Source organism: Myotis yumanensis, unplaced genomic scaffold, assembly GCF_028538775.1.
Source record: "Myotis yumanensis isolate MYYU_CA2020_CCGP unplaced genomic scaffold, mMyoYum1.0.hap1 SCAF_8, whole genome shotgun sequence".
In the NCBI taxonomy this organism is placed as follows: Eukaryota; Metazoa; Chordata; class Mammalia; order Chiroptera; family Vespertilionidae; genus Myotis; species Myotis yumanensis.
In genome coordinates this window covers 45,830,072-45,856,537 of record NW_027223759.1, presented here as the reverse complement: position 1 = coordinate 45,856,537, position 26,466 = coordinate 45,830,072, and the positions used below count along the sequence as shown (strand labels likewise).

Below are 26,466 nucleotides of genomic sequence, written 5' to 3'. Positions count from 1 at the left end.
ACAGTTGAAAAAAATCACTCAATCAGAGAACCAAGAAGAAAAGAAAAACAATTAAAAAACAGGAGGACAGCTTAAGGGAGCTGTGGGACAATGTGAAATGTAACAATATTAGAATAGCAGGTGTGCCAGAAGAGGCAGAAAGGGAGAAAAGGATAGAGAACGTGTTTGAAGAAGTAACGGCAGAAAACTTCCCTAACCTGGTAAAGGAAAAAGTCACACAAGTTCAGAAGGCACAGAGAACCCCAAGCAAGAAGAACCCAAACAGGCCCACATCCAGACACATCATAATTAAAATGCCAAAAATTAAAGACAAAGAGAGAATCTTAAAGGCAACAAGAGAAAAGCAAACTGTTACCTACAAAGGAGCTCCCATAAGGCTGACTGACACCTGATTTCTCATCAGAAAACTCTATAGGCCAGAAGGGAATGGCATGAAGTACTCAAGATAATGGAAAGCAAGGATGTGAAACCAAGATTACTATATCCAGCAAGGCTATCACTCAATATAGACAGTGAAATAAAGAGCTTCTCAAACAAACAAAAAAGGCTAAAGGATTACATCACCACCAAGCCAGCATTACAAGAAATGCTACAGGTACTGCTGTAATGAGAAGAAAAAGAGAGAGAGAAAACTAAGCATATAGAATTAAAATGGCAATAAAGAAGTACCTATCAATAACCTTAAATGTAAATGGCTTAAATGATCCCATCAAAAGACATATGGAAGCTGAATGGATACAAAAACATGACCCAACTATATATGCTTCCTACAAAAGACCCACCTCAGAACAAAAGACTCACACAGGATGAGAATGAAGGGATGGAAAAATTTTTCCAAGCAAATGTTTAAGAAAAAAAAGCTGGAGTAGCAATACTCATATCTGACAAAATAGACTTCAAAATGAAGGCCATCAGAAGAGACAACAAAGATCACTACGTAATACTAAAGGGATCTATTCAGCAAGAGGATATAACCCTGGTAAACATATATGCACCCAATATTGGAGCACCTAAATATATAAAAAAAAACTTCTAGAGGACTTTAAGGGAGAAATCGACAACAATACAGTCCCCTGATAGGAGGGGACTTTAACACCCTGCTGACTTCACTGGGTAGATCCCCCAGACAAAAACTTAACAAGTAAACAGTGACTCTAAAGGATACACTGGATCAAATGGATTTAATTGACATTTATAGAACATTTCACCCCAGAGTTGCAGAATATACATTCTTCTCAAGTGCACATGGATCATTCACAAAGATAGGCCACATGTTAGGACACAAAACATGTTTCTATAAGTTCAAGATTAAAAAATCATATCAAGCACCTTCTCAGATCAGATGGAATGAAATTAGAAATCAACTACAGTAAAAACACCCCAAAACATTCAAACACATGGAGGCTAAATAGCATGTTACTAAACAATGAATGGGTTACCAACAGGATCAAGAAAGAAATCAAAAACTTCCTGGAAACAAATGAAAGTAAACATATAGCAATCCAAAATCTCTGGGACATAGCAAAAGTGTCCTGAGAGGGAAGTTCATAGACTACAGGCCTACCTCGAAAAACAAGAAAAATTAATAGTAAACTAAACCTACAACTTAAAAAACTAGAAAGAGAACAACAAGAAAAGCTCAGAGTAAGTAGAAGGAAGGAAATAATAAAGATTGGAGTAGAAATAAATGACACAGAGACTAAAAAATCAATACAAAAAAAAAAAAAATCAATGAAACCAAGAGCGGGTTCTTTGATAAACTGTTAGACTCATCAAGAAACAAAGAGAACCCAAATAAATAAAATCAGAAACAAAAGTGGAGAATTAACCACTGACATCACAGAAATACAAAGGATTGTAAGAAAATACTATTAACAACCATGTGCCAACAAGCAGGACAATGTGGATGAAAGGGGAAAATTCCTAGAAAAATAGAATCTCCCAAAACTGAATCAGGAAGAATCAGAAAACCTGAATAGGCCAATAAGAACTGATAATATAGAAGCAGTAATAAAAAAACTCCCAGCAAACAAAAGCCCATGTCCAGATGGCTTTACCAGGGAGTTTCACCAAGCATTCAAAGAAGAACTAACACCTATACTCCTCAAACTATTCCAAAAAATCCAAGAGAAAGGAACATTTCCCAGCTCTTTTTATGAGGCCAGCATTATCCTAATACCAAAACCAGATAAAGACACTACAAAGAAAGAGAATTACAGGCCAATATCCCTGATGAACATAAATGCTAAAATCCTCAACAAAATATTAGTAAAACAGATCCAGCAACATATTAAAAAGATCATACACCATGACCCAGTGGGATTTATTCCAGGGATGCAAGGCTAATACAATATTTGCAAATCAATAAACGTGACACATCACATAAACAAACTGAAAAACAAAAATCACATGATCACATCAGTAGATGCAGAAAAAGCATTTGATAAAATCTCTCAACAAAGTGGGAATAGAGGGAACATATCTCAACATGATAAAGGCCATATATGACAAACCTACTGTCAACATCATACTCAATGGGCAAAAACTAAAACCATTCCCCAAAGAATAAGAACAAGACAGGGATGTCCACTTTCACCACTCTTATTCAACATAGTAGTGGAAGTCATAGCCACAGCAATCAACCAAGAAGAAGAAATAAAAGGCACCAAATTGGAAAGGAAAAAGTAAAAGTTTCATTATTCGCTGATGACATATTATACATAGAAAACCCTAAAGACTCCACACAAAAACTGATAGATTTAATAAATGAATTTGGCAATGTAGCAGGATACAAAATCCACACCCAAAAATCCATAGCTTTTTTTATACACCAATAATGAGTTCTTAGAAAGAGAAACTAAACAAACAATCCCATTTATCCTTACAACAACATAAAATTAAGATACTAAGGAATAAACTTAACCAAGGAGGTAAAAGACTTGTACTTGAAAAACTACAGGACATTGAAAAAAGAGATTGAGAAAGATATAAACAAGTGGAAGAATATACTGTGTCCATGGATTGGTAGAATCAGTATCATTATATATCCATACTCCATTAGGCAATCTACAGATTCAATGCAACCCCTGTTAAAATACCAACGGTGTATTTCACAGAACTAGAACAAATACTCCAAAAATTTATATGAAACCAAAAAAGACCCCAAATAGCTGCAGATATCTGGAGAAAGAACAAAGTTGAAGGAATCACAATACCAGATATCAAGTTATACTACAAAGCCACCATAACCAAAACAGCCTGGTACTGGCACAAGAACAGGCATAAAAATCAATGTAACAGAATAGAGAACCCAGAAATCATCGACCCAAGCCATACACTCAATAAATATTTCACAAAAGAGGCGAGAGCATGAAATGGAGTCAAGACAGTCTCTTCAATAAATGGTGTTGGGAAAATTGGACAGATACATGGCAAGGAAATGAAACTAGACCACAACTTACACCATACACAATAAACTCAAAATGGGTAAAACCTAAATGTAAGCTGGGAAACCATAAAAATCCTAGAAGAAACCATAGGCAGCAAAATCTCAGACATCTCTCGTAGCAATATGTTGAAAGATACATCTCCTAGGGCAAGGGAAACAAAAGAGAAAATAAACAAATGGGACTACATCGAAATTAAAAGCTTCTGCACAGAAAAAGAAACCATCAACAAAATGAAAAGGTAGCCCATTGTATGGGAGAATATATTTGGCAATGATACATCTAATAAAGGGTTAATATCCAAAATATAGAAGGAACTCATACAACTTAATAAAAGGAAGACAACCAATCCAATTAAAAAATGGGCAAAGGACCTTAAATAGACACTTTTCCAAGATGGACATAGATGGCCAAGAGATATGTGAAAAAAATGCTCAAGGTCACTAATCATCAGAGACATGCAAATTAAAATGCCAGCGAGGTATCACCTCACACCTGTCAGAATGGCTACCATCAATAAATGACAAGTGCTGGCAAGAATATAGAGAAAAGGGAACCGTAGTACACTGCTGGTGGGAATGCAGACTGGTGCAGTCATTATGGAAAACAGTATGGAGTTTCCTCAAAAAATTAAATATGGAACTGTCATGTGACCCAGTGATACCACTTCTAAAAATATATATCCTAAGAGACCCCAAACACCAATCAGAAAGAATATATGCACCCCTATGTTCACAGCAGCACAATTTACAACAGCTAAGATTAGGAAACAGCAGATGAGTGGATAAAAAAGCTGTAGTACATTTACACCATAGAATATTATGCAGCAGTAAAAATGAAGGAGCTCTTACCCTTTGAGACAGTACAGAGGGACCTGGAGAGTATTATGTTAAGTGAAATAAGCCAATCAGAGAAAGACAAGTATCACATGATCTCACTCATATGTGGAATCTAATGAACAAAATAAACTGTTGAACAAAATAGATCCAGAGACACAGAAGCATGGAACGGACTGTCAAATCTCAGAGGGATGGCCAGGGGTGGTTGAGTGGGTGGGAAGAGATTAAGCAAAGAACTTTTATGCATATATGCAGAGCCCATGGACACAGACAATAGGGTGATGAAGGTTTGGGGTAGGGGGTGGGGGAGGGTAATAAGAGGTCAATGGGAGAAAAAAAGGGTACAATTTCCTCCCTTCTCTCTTTTCCTTTTTAGAGAACTTGACTTCGCAGCACTGGAAAAGGTTGCTCTATGATCCACAAGGGAATAGTGCTACTGTGGTTTCTGAATTTCCAGTTTCTAGTTCAGTCCCCTTGAGGTCTGACTGGGTTCTAAGGGATACCCAGTTCTCTATCCTTCTAATCATAAATCTGTTTTGCTTAAGCTTGCTTCCAGCAACCGAAAGCACACCTTGATATATAGTATATGATACAACCATATTATAGTTGTTCTGTTTACATCCAAAGTTGAAAGCTGGCAATTCATCTTATTTTATCTGATCCACAAGGTTTTTAAAAGTATAAATTACATGTTACAAATTATAATCTTCCTCACTACACTGTGACCAAGCTCCTAGAAGGGAGGGACTGTATCATCTTATATATCTTTTTTTCCCCAGTGCTAGGCTTCAGGTTCAGAAATACTTACTGAATGAATAAACAATGCCAATAAGGTTTCTACAAAACTCTGACGCTCTGACAATTGATTCATCGCTGAGAAGCAATAATAGACTTTAAAATCCTAGTTAACCTATTAGAAAACATTAATGACAATACACGTTAAATAACATCAAAATATTCATCTCCTTTTGCCCAATTAACCAAATCATGTAGTGCTTTAAAGCATTATTTCTGCATATCAAAGATAAAGCACAAATACTGCTAATACAATCTACTAGTAAGTGCTTGGTGCTTGTTTAAGTATTACAAGCACGTCTCATAAATTTGGTCAATTCTCAATCCATTAAAAATTACAAGAACTAAAATGATGAAAGTAGCGATTTAAACACCATTTGAAATCTGCCTGTCAGACACAACTCTGCTAGAATTCTTCAACAGGCCAGGGAGACAATCCATGTCAGTCAAGTATGCTCTGGCTATCAGGGACCTTCATCCAGATAGTACTCTTTCCCTATTCTTACCATTTAAACAAAGAAGAAAAAAATTAAATTGTAAAGAACCATTATATCTACATATAATAGTTACAGTTAACACACACTGACTGGTTAATATGCCAAAAAATTCTTATCTAATGCTCACAATCTTGTGAAGTAGTTACTATTTATTATCCCATCCTACAATCAAGAAAATCTATAGATGAGGCACTAAAGTTACTATACAGTAAGTGGCAAAACCCAAACTAGAATCCAAGTCTAACAAACATGTGCTTGTAACTATTACTTACATTTTGTTATGTTACACTAACCTTCTAATGTTTTCACATAAGGTATCAATATCCAAAAATTAAGTATAATGCTGTCAACTAGGTCAGAGTAGGGACATACTGGGAGGCAAGAAGAATAGGGGCCAGGGTCTTACAGGGTGCTGCCAGTCATTATCCTTCTGGTTCTGTTGTTGTTTAAAACTATAAAATAGAAAGTTTATATAGTGAGAGTAAGAAATGCCCAGAGAAATTATAAGAAAGCATTTGGTAATTTAGTTTGGACACATGTTCGGTATAAGGTTTGCAACTCTTTGGTTAAGGTCAAGGCACTGTGTTAATAATATTTAAGCCCAGTAATTCCTAGAGTGAGTTAACCTCTAGGTGAAAAAAATGCATGCCCGTTTCATGCACTGATGGTATATGAATTGAGTACAATCCTTCAAACAATAACCTGGCGACATTTATCAAAAGCCCTAAAATCGTTTTATACTTTTGGCCTTGTAAATTCCATCACTGGTAGTTGACTTAAAAAACCAACAACAAACTTTTACTCAAAGATATTAATTATGCCCTGGCCGGTGTGGCTTAGTGATTAGAGCACCAAATGGTTGAGGGTTTGATTCCTGGTCAAGGGCACATACCTGGGTTGCAGGTTAGATCCCAGCCTGCTAGGGTAAATGCTGGAGGCAACGGACATGGATGTTTCTCTCTCTCTGCCACCCCGCTTCTTCCCTTCCTCTCTCTAAAAATCAATGGAGAAAATATCATGGGGTAAGGATTAACAACAAAAGATACTCATTGTATCACTGCCTACAACAGACAAAAAAATTTAAAAAAAAATTTAAAATAACCTAACTACTTATAGAAGTAGTTGTTTTTGTTCAACAGGATCCCTTTTCTGAAGAAAACTGTAGGGAGTGGCTACAGGGTTAAGCCTCGGACTGACCTGTTGGCAAAGTCACAAACAAGTCCCAGCTTAGAGGGCATAGCCCTCTTAGCATAATTAGGCTTCACCTTATGACACTCCCTAGATCAGGGGTGGGCAACCTTTTTGTGAGTGCGTGCCCAAACCAGCAAAATCTCTGACTTAAAATTCTTCTGCATGCCAGCCCTAATTTTTTTCTTTTTTTCTTTTAAATTAAATCTTTATTGTTCAGATTATTACAGTTGTTCCTCTTTTTTCCCCCCATAGCTCCCCTCCACCCGGTTCCCACCCCACCCTCCGCCTCATCCTCCCCCTCCCCCCACTGTCCTCATCCATAGGTGCACGATTATTGTCCAGTCTCTTCCCGCACCCCCACACTCCTTTCCCCGCCCCCAAGAATAGTCAGTCCACTCCTTTTCTATGCCCCTGATTCTATTATAATCACCAGTTTATTCTGTTCATCAGATTATTCACTTTTTAGATTCACTTGTTGATAGATGTGTATTTGTTGTTCATAATTTGTATCTTTACCTTTTTCTTCTTCTTCCCCTTCTTAACCCTTTGCACTCTGCTGTCCCCTCTCAGGGGACATCGGAATTCTAGCATATCACTCGGATGTCCCCTCTCAGGGGACATTGCAGTTTATTAGTGATTACGGGGAATTGAGTTATTTCAACGCAACTTTTTGAGACATGCATGTTTCCCTGAAGTTTTATCTTGAAATGGCATAAGAAATTAAATCAAAATATCGTAAAATTACTAAGATATATAAAAGAAATGTCAGCGGGTTTTGTGTCGGATTAAACAATAAACTACATATTCCCGATGTGGGACAAAGAAAACGGGACTGCATTGTGTGTTCTAACAGGAAAACACCTGGTGGCAGGCGTCAAACCACTTATTACTGTCAAACATGCACTAATCAGCCTGCAATGCATATTGGGGAGTGTTACAAAACTTATCATACTGTACAAAATTATAAACAATAAAATATTGGTTTTTTTGCAAATATACATTCCTCGATGTCACCCAATTCATATAAGTCCAATATCATTATAATACGTTACTTGGTTCCAAAATTATACTAAATAATACGACGGTCTGTAAATGCACATTTCCGCCGCAAAGTAGCGTCGAGTAGCTGGTAGCCAATGTCCAGAATGGTTCGGAGTGCAAAGGGTTTAAAGGATACCTCTCAGCATTTCATATAATACTGGTTTGGTGGTGATGAACTCCTTTAGCTTTTCCTTATCTGTGAAGCTCTTTATCTGACCTTCAATTCTGAATGATAGCTTTGCTGGATAAAGTAATATTGGTTGTAGGTTCTTGGTATTCATCACTTTGAATATTTCTTGCCACTCCCTTCTGGCTTGCAAAGTTTCTGTTGAGAAATCAGCTGACAGTCGTATGGGTACTCCCTTGTAGGTAACTGAGTCTCTTTCTCTTGCTGCTTTTAAGATTCTTTCTTTGTCTTTTGCTCTTGGCATTTTAATTATGATGTGTCTTGGTGTGGTCCTCTTTGGATTCCTTTTGTTTGGGGTTCTCTGCGCTTCCTGGACTTGTAAGTCTATTTCTTTCACCAGGTAGGGGAAGTTTTCTGTCATTATTTCTTCAAATAGGTTTTCAATATCTTGCTCTCTCTCTTCTTCTGGCACTCCCATAATTCAGATTTTGGTACGCTTGAAGTTGTCCCAGAGGCTCCTTACACTATCTTCATATTTTTCGATTCTTTTCTCTTTTTGCTTTTCTGGTTGGGTATTTCTTGCTTCTTCGTATTTCAAATCTTTAACTTGATTCTTGTGATCCTCTAGTCTGCTGTTGGAACTCTGTATAATATTCTTTATTTCAGTCAGTGCATGCTTAATTTCTAGTTGGTCCTTTTTCATAACCTCAAGGGTCTCACTAGATTTCTTGAGGGTCTCACTAAATTTATTGGCGGTTTCTAGAAAATTCTTGAAAAACCTTAAAAGTGTGGTTTTGAACTCTATATCCAGTAGTTTGCTTTCCTCCATTTCTGTCATTTGTGACCTGTTTCTTTGTCTCCACATTTTTTATGTTTCCCTGTGTTGATAGAGTGGCTCCCTGTGCTAGGTGTCCTATAGGGCCCAGTGGCTCAGCCTCCCCAATTACCTGAGGTGGACACTCTTGGTGCACCCCTTTGTGGGCTTTGTGCACAGTCTTGTTGTAGTTAAGCCTTGATTGTTGTAGGTATCACTGGGAAGAATTGACGTCCAGGCAAATTGGCTGTGAGAATCAGCTGTCTGCAGTGGGAGAACTTCTGTGCTGGAGACACCCTTCTGGGGCAAGACTTGCTTCAGTGGGGCTTTGGTGCTCACTGAGTCTGCCCCTTGAGTGTGTCCCTTATGGATCTGAGGAGTTGTAATTGGATGGTCCCACTCTGACTACTGGGTACACTGGCTCTTGGATCTAAGGAGGTGCTAATTTAGCCTCTGCCTGAAGCTACCCAGCAGGAGCTATGGAGAGATCTGCAGATTCCTCTTCTTTGTTTGGGGTTCGGAGGTGCCCAGATGAGGCCCAGCTATGAAGCAATGCAAGCTGCTGTGGGGCCTTGGGCCTTCTTTTAGAAGTTCTGGGTCTCTCTGACCCAGCTGCAGTTTGTTAGGTAATTTTCAGATTGCAAAGGGCCAGGCCTTTCATATGCAAAAGCCTCTGCCGAAGCTGGGGTGGGGCGGGGTCTCAGGGGATCAACAGGGTGGAGCAAAAAGCTATGGCTGCTCCTCAGTCCTACTCTAAGAGGCCCCGAGTCTCAGTGTTCCGGTAATTGCTGCAAGCACTTCTGAGAGAAAGCCGCCCTCAAGTTCCGACCGATGCCAGACAGTCCAGTTTCTCCCCGTATGGATCTGGGTCCCCAGAGACTCGCCTGGAACTGGAGTTCAGAGCCGTCGGGAGCTTGAGACTGCCTCCCGATTGAAAAAGACAACCGTGTCCTCAGTTGCCAGCCCTTTCCACGTGCGCTTCCGTACCTCTGCACTTTACTTCCACACCTCCTCTGAGTCTCAGTGTGCTTTTCTCATTCCTTATAGTTGTAGAATTTCCACTCAGCCAGCCTTACTGTGTTTCTGGGAGATGTCCGTTTTGTCTTTTGGTTGTATTTTTGAAGTGGTTGTGGGAGGCAGCAATTTCCGGTGTTTATTTATATATATATATATATATATTTTTTAATATATTTTATTGATTTTTTTTTACAGAGAGGAAGGGAGAGAGAAAGAGAGTCAGAAACATCGATGAGAGAGGAACATCGATCAGCTGCCTCCTGCACACTCCCCACTGGGGATGTGCCCGCAACCCAGGTACATGCCCTTGACCGGAATCGAACCTGGGACCTTTCAGTCCGCAGGTCGACGCTCTATCCACTGAGCCAAACCGGTTCTGGCCCGGTGTTTATTTATGCCGCCATCTTGGTTTCTCCCAACCCTAATTTTTTGAGAACATGTTACACCTACTTGATATCTCTTAAGGTGTACGAATGTGAAGAACCTTGAAGAAATAATAAAATTCATTCCAGCGACAAAAACACAGTATATAATGATGAAAAATACATTTATTTTTTAATGTATACATGTACACTGATAGTCCGACAGAAAACTTTATGACTCCGTTTGATATTATCAGTGGGACTTTTGCTGCTGCATCACTGATGACAGAGATTTTACATCAGGTTTATATTTCATGACCTTCAGAGATATGCACGAGCTACTACTTTCATCCGTCCGGCTACTCCTATTACGAGACTTAACAAAATTCATCACTGAGAACAAAGATTCACAAGCGTATGTGGATGAAACCAAAACACCGGTCGGATCTAGGAAGGCAGGGAGAGTTAAGGCACAGGCATAGAAATTGCTCTTCCCCTCTCGTCAATCCATGTCAATGGTCTTTAAGATAACTTGTTATGTAAAATTATTTATTTATCTAAGATGCACCTACACTGAATTTATCTGAAAAATAAAAAAGTTGATATTAAGAAAAAAATTGTAAATGGAAGATTATAAGAGAAGGTTTGGCGTGCCAGCAAAAGTTACTGGCGTGCCATGTTTGGCATGCGTGCCAGGGGTTGCCCACCCCTACCCTAGATCTTATCTGGGATAGTTAATGGGCTGTGGGAGATGCAGCAAGTGCTGCCAAAACAAGTGAAACTCACAAGAACATTGTAACTATGGTGACCACTACCTTATTTACCTCTGGCTATAAAATAAAGGCTCAGCTTGCTGTCTGGGTCTCTCTCTGTGGCCTCAGCCAGGCACAGGAAGATCCACCTAGACCCAGCTTGTTCTTTGTCTGTCTTTTCTACATCCTTCGCCCCCGCCCCGCGGCTCACCGAACCCTTGGCCTAGCTTGCCCGGAACAGAAAACTACCACTCACCTAATCTGTCAATGGTGGCTTATTGTGGGTTCCTCAACTCACTCTACTGACAGCCATAATGGCTACCTTGCCATACACACTTCATCACCCAGGTCCCAATGACTGGTTAAGAAATTGACAATTAGAGTACATTATAGCATCAATCTAGAATTGACATATGGACATTAGAAAAGAGAGGTTAAACTGTCTTTCAAGTGTAATTGCTAAGCTAAAAGGTATGTATCTGCAACTCCAGAAGCAAGAGACTAGAAGAACCCCAAAATGGAGACAAACAGGCTCAAAGAAATTATTTGAGATCTTGGAGCTAAGCTGTTTCTAAAGCCATTTCATCCTCTTCCATACAAACATCTCTGTTATGTAAACCAATAAAATACTTTCTTAATTTACCAAAGCTTGTATTAAGTTTTTATCACAGGTAAGCAAAAGAATCATGACTAACACACTACCTAAAAAAATATGGTTAACTAAGTAAATTACAGTACATCCATCCAATGGAATAACACTGACAGAATAAACAGTAACTGTTATTTAGGATGTACTCAGGTGCCTAGTCTGAATCCTGGCTCTGTGACATACTTTCTATGTGTCCTTGAGTATGTTACTTAATCCCCATTAGTATGTATTTCATGATTGCTAGAAGCAAATGAACTACTATTTACAAAGTGCCTTGAACCAGACCTAACAATAAGTACATGTATTTTTTTAAAATAAATGAAATAAATTTTTAAAGTAACGAAGTTGACTAAACCATATTAATTACAGTGATTTTTTTAAAAACTTGTTAACAGAAAAAGGAAAAGCTGTATTTTTTTAAAAGAAGCAAGCATGCACAGTTTGCCAAAAACAAAACAAAACAAAAAACCATGCCCCAGGTATCATGAGACAAGATGAACTAATTGGCTTCACACAAATCCCTATGACCTTCCCCAGTGGCACTATATTCATCTAAGATAGAAAAGCACATACACAGTTAAAGTAAGGAATCATGAAATCATACAATGTACCACATTTAACAATACCAGCACTTGCTAGGTTAAAGGTTAAGAATGTAAACCTAGAAGTTTGTCATTCTCTGCAGATAAGGCACAAATTTATGAGTACAACCAATTCTTGATAATACATATAAATGAACAAATATTACAAGTCATCCCCTCAAACTACTCGCAGTTGGATTTTACTGCATCTTTATAGAATACTAGAGCCCTGGTGCACAAAATTCGTGCATGGGTAGGGTCCCTAGGCCTGGCCGGCGATCAGGGACTATCGGGGCCTTCCAGCTGCTGGCTGAGACTTTCCTAGTTCCACGCCACCCCCTGGTGGACAGCACACATCACAGCGAGCAGTCAAACTCCCGGCAGGTCAAACTCCCAAGGGGACAATTTGCATATTAACCTTTTATTATATAGGATAATCATTTTTACCTAAATATAGGTATAGCATCTTCAAATTCACAACATTTCAGGCCTAATATTGAAGCCACATTGAGATGTTTCACATCCTACATCAGCTCCTCTATATACCTTCCCACACTATGCTTTGAATTCCTATCAACCCCTTCAAAATCTGATTCTCGTTATATTTACTAAATAATCATGTTACTAAGGGATTTGTTTTGTGTGCAATGAAGTAACTAAAACTACGTATTTAAAAAAAAAACCAGTTTATAGATGAGTTTACAGATTGAGCTTCAAGCCTCCTTTCCCTGCCCATACTGAATACAAAGAGTCAAATATATCAACTAAAGCATCTCAATTCTGTTCAGAGCCTTGTTCACCAGATTATAAAGCCTCCACAATAAGTAGACTACTCCTGTATGGACATTGGAAAATTCTTGTTCAAATTCTGTTTACTATGGCTGTGGTGGTCTTATAAGGCCAAAATACAGGGTGTCCCAAAAACATGTATACATACTTTAACAGCAGATAGCTCAATTGATGTTTCTTTCTTTTCAGCCAGACTAAGTTTTGTACGAAAGAAATTCATCCTAAAATGCTACTGGAAGTTTGAAAACACAGTTGAAATACAAACATTCCCTTTATAATTATTCAAAGTGTGTATACATTTTTGCGGGGACACACTTTAACAGCTGTTAACCCACTCAATTTTCACTCCTTTTCAGGTTTAACTGATTTGAAATAATGGGTGAAACTAGACTAAGCTTTGAACAAAGAAAATTTATTTACAAGACTTTTAATGGGGATACATAAAAGATGAAATTTATGGCACAAAACCGGCACCAATTGACAAATTGAGGGCACACAAACACTGAACAAAATGATTCTTGACACTTGGGATTCCACTGCTTCGTGTCATCAACAATGCCTGGACCAGAACCGTCATCAGTTTGAAAACAGGCACTGACAAAATAATAATAATAATAATAATAATAATAATCCTTTCTGTAGATTTTTTAAATTCTGAAAATGAACTGTATTGTAATAAACATTGACTTTATAATCATTCAAAGTGTGTATACATTTTGGGGGGACACCCTATATATATTAACATAAAACAACATTCAAATTCAGATTAAATAAGAAAATAAGATCTTTCATTAGTGTACCTCTAACATTTCCCATGAAAATACTAAACATATCTGAAAATATGAAATATAGGTAAGATTTGCACAGCTGGTACAAGTTTCTAAATTGGGTTGTTTGGTTTGGGGTTTTAATGTGTGTGTGATTTTTTAATCTTATCTTCACACATGTGTAAAACTCATGTAAAACAAATTTAACAAAATTTTAGAGGTAAACTGAATGAGCCTAAAAGAATGGTTAGCAAATTAAATTTGCTAAGGAAAAACAACTAAGATATTAGCCAAAACCAAATTTCTGTATGTTAGGCAATATATCCTATTAGTTAAAATGCAGACTTGGTTCAAATCTGAGCACTAACATTTATTTACTACACTGTGTCACTCTGGGCAAGCTTCTTCACATTTCTGTGCTTCCATTTCCTTATCTATAAAATTAGAATAACTATATATCTCACAGTGTTATGAGAACTAAATAAATTAATATGTGCAAACAATAAATTTCAGGTATTAGTTACTGTTATCCATACCTCTTTAAAATATAATGTATATGATGCTTACTAAAATAAGCATCTTCCTGAGTCTTAAATAAGTACATATTAATATATATACACATATATACACACATATACACACACACATATATATATATAATATAACTCCATTTTAAAGAAAACTTAACAGTCTTCAACAAAACTTTTTATTGGATGCCAATTCTATAGAGGACATCCTATCTACTATGCACTGAGAATGTAGAAACACAATCTCTGAATTCAAGACCTTTCTGTCTAGTAGGCAAGATAACTAAAACTATAATCAAAAGGAGCATCTTGGAGGTGCTATGAAATAATCCTATAGGACACGAAGGAACAGAGGCACCTAACTCAGGGGGGCAAATACTCTAAAAATAATTTCTGAGGCGCAATCACCACAATTCACTTCAGAGCACTACACTGTTGTTTATGTGATTTATATAGTTTTTAATGTAGTCAAAATAGTGTTTTAGAATGTAGATCATTAAAAAAACAAGATCACCCACCACACTACTTATCATGCTCCTAAACTTAAAAATCTTTTGGTGCCAAAACCGGTTTGGCTCAGTGGATAGAGCGTCGGCCTGCGGACTAAAGGGTCCCAGGTTCAATTCCGGTCAAGGGCATGTACCTGGGTTGCGGGCACATTCCCAGTAGGGGATGTGCAGGAGGTAGCTGATCGATGTTTCTCTCTCATCGATGTTTCTAACTCTCTATCTCTCTCCCTTCCTCTCTGTAAAAAGTCAATAAAATATATTTTAAAAAAAATCTTTTGGTAATAATGAAGATGATTATCTTAACAAACCAAATCATAGCCCTAAAAAGGTAACACTGCTTCTTCAAAAACATTTCTTTCACCTGTATACAAACTTTTCTCGTTAATATTGGGATTAACGTCGAAAGAATAACACTTTTCAGCTGATAGAGATCTTTGAGAGCCTTAAATCCAATCCCCTCATTTCACAGATGAAAAGAAGCCGAAAAGTACTAATGGGAAAAGTACTAAGTTGAGAGTCAAACAACTGAATTTTGGTCCCAACTCTCTTACAGTAAAAGCCTGAACAAATTATCTAAATTTCCTCATCTGTAAAATGAGAAGTTTGGATTCACTTGCTTCCAAGGCCCCCTTCATTTCTGTAATTCTCACTTTATGAAACTGAAGCAGAGATAAGCAACTTGCTCAAGGTTACACAGCCAGTTAATGGCAAAGTAGAGACTACACTTGAATTCCACTACAATCGATGCACTTTCTCATCTGTACCACACTACTTCTTCTACTTTAGAACACTATTCCTCTAAATTATTCTAAGATTTTTAAAAAATTATTAACAAGGATGAAGAATTTTATAAAATTAAATGACTTATTCCTATTCCTTCTATAGAAAATAAGCTTTAAATCGAAATGGAACAAATACAAGTCTCCAGCTATGTGTCATTTAATTAAGTTGACCTCAAGAAAGCTATGGGAATTTATGTTTAACTTCCCACCACCTAAAATCTAATCTTTCATTCCAACTCACAGAAGAGATTATGTCCCATATAAAATTAAAATGTGAATTGTTGCTCTGGCCTGGTGGCTCAGTTAGTTAGAGCGTCCCAAACACCAAAAAGGTTGTGGTTTCATTCTGGGTAAACTGATAGAATTTCCATCCCCCTCCCCCCTCCCCCTTCCCCCCTCCCTCCCTTTTCTTTCTTTCTCTTTTCTTTTCTTTCTCCTTTCTTTCTCTTTTCTTTTCTTTCTTTCTCCTCTCTCGTCAATAAACATATGCTCGGTGAGGATTTAAACAAAGAGTGAATTGTTATAGGTAATAACAAATACTACATGTATTATCTATACTAACACTTGGAGTGGGGGAAACGAGTTAAGTCGGCTCGTGTGAATTGCGCGTACTCCGCAGGAGCCGTCTTAACTCGGTTCATATAGATTTGCGGTGGAGTGCGGGAAACGTGTAAACTCGGGCCGATTGTAACTGCGTATTACCAAATATTTGTTTGTTTGCCGTTCACAAAGATACCTACCTGCGTATGCGAACCGTTTCATACCCATTGGGGTAATAGGTATCATAAAAATCCCTTGTAAGTAGAGAACACTTTATGGCGCTGGTCGAGTACAATACCGTTAGGGTACCAATGTATTGTTTTCTCATTTTATAACCGATATCCCTGGATATCTCACCATGCAAAGAGAATAGTTATTGAGAAATACTTCTTGTGTCCGGACGTCTTTAGTTTTGAGTTTTGTGAATATTATTACGTGTTTAAATATTTAAATATATTGTGATAAAGACATTCATATAGAATTTTTTAACCAAATAAAATAAAATCGTTCCGCAAAGTGTTCGCATAATTATTTTTTTATATCAGATATCTATCGGAGTACCGCTATTTTCAGTTAGTATTATTTTTATTTGCTTTAACCTAGAATGTCGCAGCATTCAGACTATAGTGATGATGAGTTTTGTGCAGACAAGTTGCCCAATTATTCTTGTGATAGCGATCTTGAAAATGCGAGTACAAGTGATGAAGATTCTAGTGATGATGAAGTAATGGTGCGTCCCAGGACATTGAGGCGACGAAGAATTTCGAGCTCCAGCTCTGACTCAGAGTCAGATATAGAAGGCGGGAGAGAAGAATGGTCGCATGTTGATAATCCACCGGTCTTAGAAGATTTTTTAGGGCATCAAGGATTAAACACAGATGCTATTATAAATAATATAGAAGATGCCGTGAAATTATTTATCGGAGATGATTTTTTTGAATTTCTTGTAGAGGAGTCAAACAGGTATTATAATCAAAATAGGAATAATTTCAAACTTTCAAAAAAAAGCCTAAAGTGGAAAGATATAACCCCTCAAGAGATGAAGAAGTTTTTAGGGTTAATTGTTCTCATGGGACAGGTGCGCAAAGATAGAAGAGATGACTATTGGACCACGGAGCCATGGACGGAGACGCCATATTTTGGTAAAACGATGACGAGAGACAGGTTCCGACAGATATGGAAAGCTTGGCACTTCAATAATAATTCGGATATCGTAAATGAATCAGATAGACTTTGCAAAGTGAGACCAGTACTAGATTATTTTGTGCCTAAATTTATAAATATTTACAAACCTCATCAGCAATTATCACTAGATGAATCTTCCCCTCGTACCTTGGAGGGGAAGATTATTCTTTAGGGTATATAATGCTGGCAAGATCGTTAAATATGGAATATTGGTTCGTTTGTTGTGCGAAAGTGATACAGGATATATCTGTAACATGGAAATTTATTGCGGCGAAGGAAAGCGATTATTGGAAACGATACAAACAGTAGTGTCTCCATACACTGATTCGTGGTACCATATATATATGGACAATTATTATAATAGCGTCGCAAATTGTGAAGCACTTATGAAAAACAAATTCAGAATATGTGGAACAATCCGGAAAAATCGAGGTATACCTAAAGATTTTCAAACAATTTCTTTGAAAAAAGGTGAAACAAAATTTATAAGGAAAAATGATATATTGTTACAAGTGTGGCAATCAAAAAAGCCTGTATACCTGATTTCTTCGATTCATTCTGCGGAGATGGAAGAAAGTCAGAATATTGACAGAACATCAAAAAAGAAAATTGTCAAACCGAATGCACTCATTGACTACAATAAACATATGAAAGGTGTTGACCGGGCCGACCAATACCTTTCATATTATTCGATATTGCGGAGGACGGTCAAATGGACAAAAAGGTTGGCAATGTATATGATAAATTGTGCATTATTTAATTCTTATGCAGTTTACAAATCAGTGAGGCAAAGAAAAATGGGTTTTAAAATGTTTTTGAAACAAACAGCTATCCACTGGTTGACGGATGATATTCCAGAGGACATGGACATTGTTCCAGACCTTCAACCAGTACCGTCTACTTCTGGAATGCGGGCTAAACCACCTACATCTGATCCACCATGCAGGCTATCGATGGACATGAGAAAGCATACGTTACAGGCAATTGTCGGAAGTGGAAAAAAGAAAAACATTTTGAGAAGGTGTCGCGTATGTTCCGTTCATAAATTGCGCAGTGAGACACGCTACATGTGCAAATTTTGCAATATACCTCTACATAAAGGGGCGTGTTTTGAAAAATATCATATGCTAAAAAACTATTAATTTCTATTTGTTTTGATTTATTATGAAAATTTTATTTTAAACTTTAAAAATATGTGTATATTTTTAGGTAATAAGTATTTTTTGGGTTTTTCGTATTTAGTTTATATATATCGAATTATTTATGTACTGAATAGATAAAAAAATGTCTGTGATTGAATAAATTTTCATTTTTTACACAAGAAACCGAAAATTTCATTTCAATCGAACCCATACTTCAAAAGATATAGGCATTTTAAACTAACTCTGATTTTGCGCGGGAAACCTAAATAATTGCCCGCGCCATCTTATATTTTGGCGGGAAATTCACCCGACACCGTAGTGCTAATAAAAGGGTAATATGCAAATTGGTCATGACACCCTCAGAGTCATGACCAGACATGCTAATTAGTCATGATCACTACACAAATTGATCATCACTCCAACACAATGAGAGGGATATTCTAATTAGCCCTGGTATGCTAATTAGTCATGGCCAGTATGCAAATTGACCGTCACTCCAACACACAAAGATGGCCGCCCCTATATGGCCACAAGATGGCCCGCAGGGGAGGGCAGTTGGGGGCAACCAGGCCGGCAGGGGAGGGCAGTTGGGGGCGATCGGGCCAGCAGGGCAACAGTTAGGCGTCGATCAGGCTGGCAGGGGAGTGGTTAAGGGGTGATCAGGCTGGCAGGCAGGTAAGTGGTTGGGAGCCAGCAGTCTTGGATTGTGAGAGGTATGTCCGACTGCCCGTTTAGACCCGATCCCTTGAGGGGTGCCAGATTGGAGAGGGTGCAGGCTGGGCTGAGGGACACCCCCCAGTGCACAATTTTCGTCTATATAATCCTATCTAATAAAAGACAAAAATGGTAATTGACCGTACCTTCGCTACGCTTCCCATAGGCTAATCAGGGCGATACGCAAATTAACTGCCAAGAAAGATGGCGGTTAATTTGCATACATAGGCGCCAAGCGACGGAGCGAAGCTGGCTGGCCCCAGGCAGGAGCAGCGAGCGAAGGCCGGCGTGGCAAACAAAGAGCAAAGAGGGAAGCCCCCCACGCCGGCCTCGGCCACGCCCCCGGGGCCCGGGCCCCTCCCAGCGAAGAGCGAATGCCTGGGTTCCGGGCCCTGAAGGAAAACTGGTGCCAGCAGCCAGGGGAAGGGGCCCCTCAGGGGCCCCAGACTGCGAGAGGGCACAAGCCGGGCTGAGGGACCCATCCGAGTGCACAAATTTTTGTGCACTGGGCCTCTAGTCTATATAATAAAAGCCTAAGCGACCGTTATGGTGGAATGATCAGAACAACCAGTCGCTATGATGCACACTGACCACCAGTGGCAGAAGCTCAATGCAGGAGCTGCCCCCTGGTGGTCAGTGTGCTCCCACAGAGGTAGTGGCTGCTCAACCACAAGCCTCAAGGCTGGCGAGCGCAGTGGTGGTAGTGGGAGCCTCTCCCGCCTCCGCGGCAGTGCTAAGGAGCAGCGAGCCGAGTGGTAAGGAGCAAGCAGGTGGGCAGTAAGGAGCAAGGGATCCTGGATTTTGAGAGAAATGTCCGACTGCCGGCTTAGGCTCCATCCTCTTGGTGAGGGGTCCTGGGGTCCCAGACTGTGAGAAGGCACAGGCCAGGCTGAGGGACCCGCCCCCCCAAGTGCACAAATTTCGTGCACTGGGCCTCTAATTCTCTAAATAAGATGAGAATTAAAATTCTTTATTTTACTTAAGTCTTTAATAAGCATTTTTTAATTCAAGAGATCAATTTAAATACTTTTCCTTCATGTGTCCTCTTTTTAGACTCTAGCTTTAAAACCATTAGAACATTACTTCTGCAATCACATAAACAATTACAAATAAAAGACTATAAAGACTGTTGATAGTTTCTATCAAAATTGAAAATTAGCCCCCAACAGCATGCTAAATTTCTGTGCCCAAATATATTACAATGCTACTAAACTATATCATAAGCAGTATCTGATTCCCTAAAATGTCTTCAAAGCTTATTATATTTCACAGGGAACTCAGAGAGATTTCAGGAAGACTGATAGTGTCGGTTCCAGAAAATACAGGAAAAATCTCAGAGGAAAGTACAATAAAAATGCAAAATAGTAATAAAGTCAACAACAGCTTCATACTACTGACTTCGGAGAATATTCAAAAACATTCATGGATATATAAGTACAGTTTAACTATATTTAGGGATTTTCAAGGAATCACAGAATGCTTACATTTTTTAATTGGATGGGACCCTAAGTAACTTAATCCAATAGCACCCAAAATAAGAATCTACAGAATTTATCTCTGCCTCCCCCTAAAATGTCCCTGTAGACTGCTGTAAATTCTTACAGCTAAATACTTCAAGAGGCAGTTCTTTCCACTGTTGTATAAGTCTAGCTGCTATACAGTCTTACATTCTTGTCAAAAAAATTATACTGAATTCAATAAATGCCTTCTGAACCTCCATCTGCTGGTCTATCTTCTAAAATAACTGAATAGCCTGGATGGCATGGCTCAGTGGTTAAGCATTGACCTATGAACCAGGAGGTCAATGGTTCAATTCCCGGTCAGGGCATATGCAATGCATGGGTTGTGGGCTCAATCCCCAGTTGGGGGCATGCAGGAGGAAGCCGATCAATGATTCTCTCTCATCATTGATGTTTCTCTCTCTCACACATGCACTCTTACTTCCTTTGAAATTTATGTATTTTTAAAAATAAATAAAAGAATAAATGTACTCCCTTTTCTATTTGTGCTTGAAATACCTGAATGAAAACTAGCTTATTTAACACCATTTAAGTAGACTCTTCTTTAAGCTAACTGTATAGTTCACAGTTTTCTTGTGGGCCCTATAGATATTTCTGGAATGCAATGTAACCATTGCCACTTGTCAAATTTTGGTATAATATTAAAAATGAATATATACAACTTCTCAAAAAGCTATTAAAATACCTACTTTTTCCAACTACATATCTACGTGAAACTGGGATTAGCTTGAAACAATCACAACAGACTTGAAAACGGAAGCAAAATCCAGCTATCTTCTAGTAAGCCAGAAATTAAATTGATTTGTAAAAATATAAAACAACTAGAGGCCGATGCACGAAATTCGTGCACTGGTAGGGTCCCTAGCAGCTGCCACTGCCAGCTGGGGCATCCCTGCCTTCCCCTAGCAGGCCCCGCCCCCTGGTCAAACTGTGAACGACCTCCTGGTTGAGGGGACAATTTGCATACTACGCTTTTATTATATAAGGATGCCACTAGTTTCACTAAAGCTTTTGTTTTAGAATAGTTATTCTAAGTTTAAAAAATTGTTAACGTTATTTTTATATGAATTAATAAATATTTTGTAAGTGTTTTCATTTATAACATAGTAAATATCAATAGACACAACCCATATAAACAAAATCTCTTTGGAGTCCTCAATAATTTTTGAGAGTAAAGAAGTCCTGAGACCAAATAGGCTAAAGCAAGCATACTTCTCAGGGGCAGACTCCCAGACTTCTAACTATCCTGGGTTTCTCTCTCTCTAATATGGAAATGTGCCTCTGAAACTGTATCCATCTTGATACCTGGGAATTCATATGTATATGCAATTCCTGTTAATGTTAGTGAAATGTAAGACTACAACTTCAGGATAAATATAAAGCCCTAGAGAGGATTAACACGTTTAACTTGCATGCTAGTTGGTCAAAATGAAAAATACCTACCTACAGCATATCCATGAGCTAGAATCCTTAAACACCCAACCCTATCATCTTTCAGCTAGTGACTTCAAGAAATTAAAGAGCCATCTGGTACACCTTTATTTTTAACATCTCCCTACAGATATTACTGTCATCTGGAGTCAAATACTTTAATTCTCCTATTTAAGGGATGCAGTCTGTAAATATGGAAACAGAAAGCAACAGTTTAATTATGCTGTGATATTATCTTTTTAACCAAACTATTTTCACTACTTACATAAAAGTAAAGCAATCTATTCATATCTGGTAAGCTGGAACAAAAAAATATATAAATCTTTGTATAATTATTGACTCTTAGCAATAACCCATTCAAAAGTACCCATGTACTGATATGCAAACAAAAACCAAAACCAACTGCTCATCTAGCCAATGTGACACTAAGTTTTGAGACTTCAACAAAGTAAAACTGACCTTTATTTGAAAATGTACTTAATTTATTAACTGCCCACCTCCTTAATCACACAATTATGAAAAGACGAAACAGAACAGAGATCACAGGTTTAAAAGATCCAACATGAAATCAGTAACTACAGAACTTCAAGATTGATAAAGAAAAAGTCTTGGGACTTTGGGACTCCCAAGGAAAAAAAATCTACACTATATTACACAAATTTCTAAATTCTAATAAATTCCTAAGTCTTACAGAGTATTAAAAATAATCAGCTTATAATCTTTTGGTTTCAAATATATCAAAACTTCAAAATAATTTTTACAGTTACTTATGGCACATCTCTAAAAATAGCCCATTTTCAAAGTTAAGTTTGCTTAAAAGTTCAACACATATAAATAATCTTTATATGTGTAAATATTCATGTGTGCATCTCTTAAGTTTTTTAAATTTCCTATTATACATTAAATTGGCTGTTTTTCAAGAAATAAGGTTTGTTCTCTCCTCATACATACACTCAAGTTCCATTTATAGTAACAATTTTTACTAAGAGTCACCAAAAGTCAAAAGTTCTCTCAATTAACATTAATGTAAACAACATACTAAATGTATACCTGGGAAAGATGCTAAACACTTGTTAAAAACTGAAATCTCACTCAATAGAAAACATCTCCATCTTGATACCTGCGTCTTACTATGTGCTATTCCTGTTAGCATTAAGTGAAAGCTCAGCCTTTAGCTTCAAGATGATAATATCACCTTAAGAGGAATAACATAGTTTTAACTTACATGTCAGTTGGTCAGAAAGAAATATACCACTGTGACCATACAGGTACTTGAGGTGAAGTATAACTTTCACAAAAACATGTCCTGTTATTTCATTAATTATAGAGAATCTCACTAGTTTAAGTTACATAAAAATCTGATCATCTAAACTGCTGAGAAAATTCTGGTTATTTGGAAGTTCAAACCAAATTATGGCATCCCTCAAAATTTTCAAACATCAGGAAAAGTGCAGAATAATAGAGAAGTTTTTGAAACTAAAGTTGAAGCAACGTCAGAAACCCACAACCTCGATTTTGCAGCCCCCAAATTACTAATACTGTAACAGGTGTTACAGATAAACAATTCAACACTATATCCTAAGTATCTAATACAGCAGCTAGCTTACAAAAATGACTCAATAAATATTTGAGAAATGGATGACCGCATGAAAAAAAGGTAAAGCCTTAAAAAAAGGAGTCTTTCCCAATCATTAAACTATCATTCATAACACTATCAGTAACCATCTTAATGAAACTACAGACAAAAGTAAAAGCTGAAAGAGCCAGCTGCTATATTTACAAAATAGATTTTTAAAACATTCATTTACAAATTTTCAAATGCAAAAAAAAAAAATATGCACTGAATTTGAGTTAGTCAATAAATAAATTTTATCTTCTAATAATCAGAACTCAGTGGTGGGGGTGGAATGGAAAGAGGAAAATGTCTGTCAATGTATTCAGCGTGTTTAATGGATGCCATAAATCAAACCTTACCATGAATTTTCTAGAGCAAATTCATGCCAATCTTTGAGCCTATTGTCACTTTCACACATGCTCGCAGGAACAAAATGACAAAGAATGCTCTGCCGGAACCAGTGGATTCAGGGCACAAAAACGCTTGATTAACAATTGTCAGGGCTTTTAGTAAAAACAGAAAATATTTTCTAAATAAATCAAAGCTCCTGGTGTCTTGAAATGATCCGCTAGACTACTGGACTGCCAGACGGTTGCTTTTGTGTGTGTGTTTTAAAGGTGGCTACAATCTCCTTGTGTGACACAACTGGGAATGAACAACCCATTTCCCAGTTGCTGACGAATGCCGCTCAACGTTTTCCAGACAAAAGAGCGTTAAACGCGACTCCATGCACATTGATTCTTCCCCCATAAATGCTTGCTCTCCCACATCTCATTCTCTGTGGTATACTTAAAGTTAAATGCAGCAAGTTGGAATTTCAGCCGAAAGCACTCCGGTGTCTTCCTAGCTGGGTAACTGCTACATCTGGCGGCGGCACACTTGCATGCAAGAAGCCAAAAACTTAGAAAACAATTGCCACCGATCGGGTGCGCGTTGCAGGCACCTTTACGCAGCTATTTCCCACAAAACCCACGACCCTGTCGGAGAAGAACAGTAGCCTCCTTGCAGCAACGAGATAACGTGCAAACCCGGGGAGGTGATGGCGAAGGAAAGTTGCAACCCTCGGAAGGGGTGGCGTTAAAAGCCCGTCCCCGTTTCCCACCCCATCCCCCCCCCCCCCCCCCACAGTCTCTCCTTTCAATGGCTCCGGGGAGCCAGGCAAGGGATCAAAGTCGGCTTTGATAATTTCGGCGGCGCTCCTGCCAGGGCAGAGACCCTGCCGGCCAGGGCCACCCTCCGGGTCCTGAGCCGCCGCGCTCGGAGCGAGGACCGCCTCTCGGGGAGGAGTGCGCGAGGGAAGGGGAGGGGGCTCGGGATGAAAGCTTCAACGGGAGGGAAAACCCACCAGAGACCGGAGGCCAGGAGGTTAAGAGTGCGGAGTGTCCTAGCAAATGGAGCAGAAAGGGGCTCGCGTCCGGGGGGAGGCTTCCCAGCCCGGAGGACCGGCTCCGGGGACCCCCAGGCGAGTGTGTGCGCCGCGCCGCGCCGCGCCCCGTGCCCTCCAGCCGGCGCACAGCCCCTCGCCCGTCCCCTTCGCCACCCGCGAACCGCCACCCGCCGCCAGCGCACCACCTCCCCCCGGCGGCCTCGCGGCCACCTCGCCACCATCCCCCACCCCGGGGTCGCGGGGAGGAGAGCGGGGGGCGCGGGGGCCCCGGCGCGGGAGGGGAGGCCCTCGAGCGGGCGCGGGCGCGACGGCACTTACCTTCCCTGGGCCTCCCGGATGGCGGCGTGTGATTCAGCAGGGACCTGGCCGCCGCCGCCGAGCCCGGGGTTGGAGACGTGGAGAGCTGGGACCAAGATGGCGGCCCCTCCAAACTTCCACTGCTACTTTGGACACTCATCAAGCTACTTTCTGGGAACCCGGCTCCCCCCCTGCGACGACAGCGGCGGCAACGGCACCGGCACCCGCCTCCGTCATGGCGGGGGCCGCGCGGAGGGCGAGCGAGAGCGCGAGGGCAGGGAGGGGAGAGGCGAGGGGATGGGGGAAGGAAGCCGAGGAGGGGGGAGGTGGCGAGGGAAGAGGTGAGGGGAGGAGAGGGGACGGGGAGGAGGGAAGGGGGGAGAAGCGAGGGAGCTGGCGGGCGCGCCGGCGAAGAGGCGGAGGGAAGGAGCGCGGCGGCGGAGGCGTCGAGGGGGCGTCCGCCGGGGCCGGCGTCGGAGCGCGGGCTGCGCCGGGCGAGGAGACTTCCGCGGGCGGAACCTGCCGGCACCTCTGCAGTGCGTCGGCCCCCGGCGTCGCCCGGGTGGCGGTGGCGGCGGCGGCGGCGGCGGGCGGTGGGTGGCGGCTGAGGCGGCGGGGTAACCTCTGCATCAGTTACAGGCGGCGGCGCCGTCACGCGCCGCCTGTGCAAACACTATCGCGAGGCTCCTGCGCCTCCGGTAGCGGCGGCGGCGGCCGCGGGAGCAGGCGCGGGGGAGGGACCTGCCAGGGAGTAGGGGCGGGCGTGGGGAGGGAGGGAGCGCGCGAGGGAGGAGATGCGGGCGCCCTTGGCGCACCCGCGGATCGCGGCTCGGCGCGGGAGCCCCCGGCCGGCGGACTCGCGGGCGGGCGCCGGGCCACCTCCCCGCGCCGGCCGGAGGGAGGCGCGCCCCGCACGCTCCCCGCCCGCCCGCCGCGCCGGCCCGGCTCCCGCTGCCACCTGACTCCCCCTCCGCCGCGGCCGCGCGCCTGGATCCCGACCCACACCCGGCCCGCCCGCCCGGGGAGAACCGCCGCCGCTCTCGCCGGGCTGTCGGTGGTCAGGAGGTCCATGTGATCATGGCTCAAAATGGAACTGAAAAGTTGAGAGTTGCTTCTTTCCTACCCATCTGTCCTGAGCAAAAAAAAAAAA

The 26,466-nt window shown here is 40.4% G+C and overlaps 1 protein-coding gene across 1 annotated transcript in view; it reads right to left on the bottom strand.

The window, feature by feature from the left end:
- TLK1 (tousled like kinase 1) overlaps positions 1 to 25,973 on the bottom strand; it is a 159,879-nt gene extending 133,906 nt beyond the window's left edge. The window contains exon 1 of the mRNA XM_070422775.1: positions 25,338 to 25,973. Within this exon, the coding sequence (XP_070278876.1) occupies positions 25,338 to 25,476 (139 nt within the window). The 5' untranslated portion in view covers positions 25,477 to 25,973. The remainder of the gene's footprint in view (positions 1 to 25,337) is intronic.
- Positions 25,974 to 26,466: the final 493 nt, after the last annotated feature.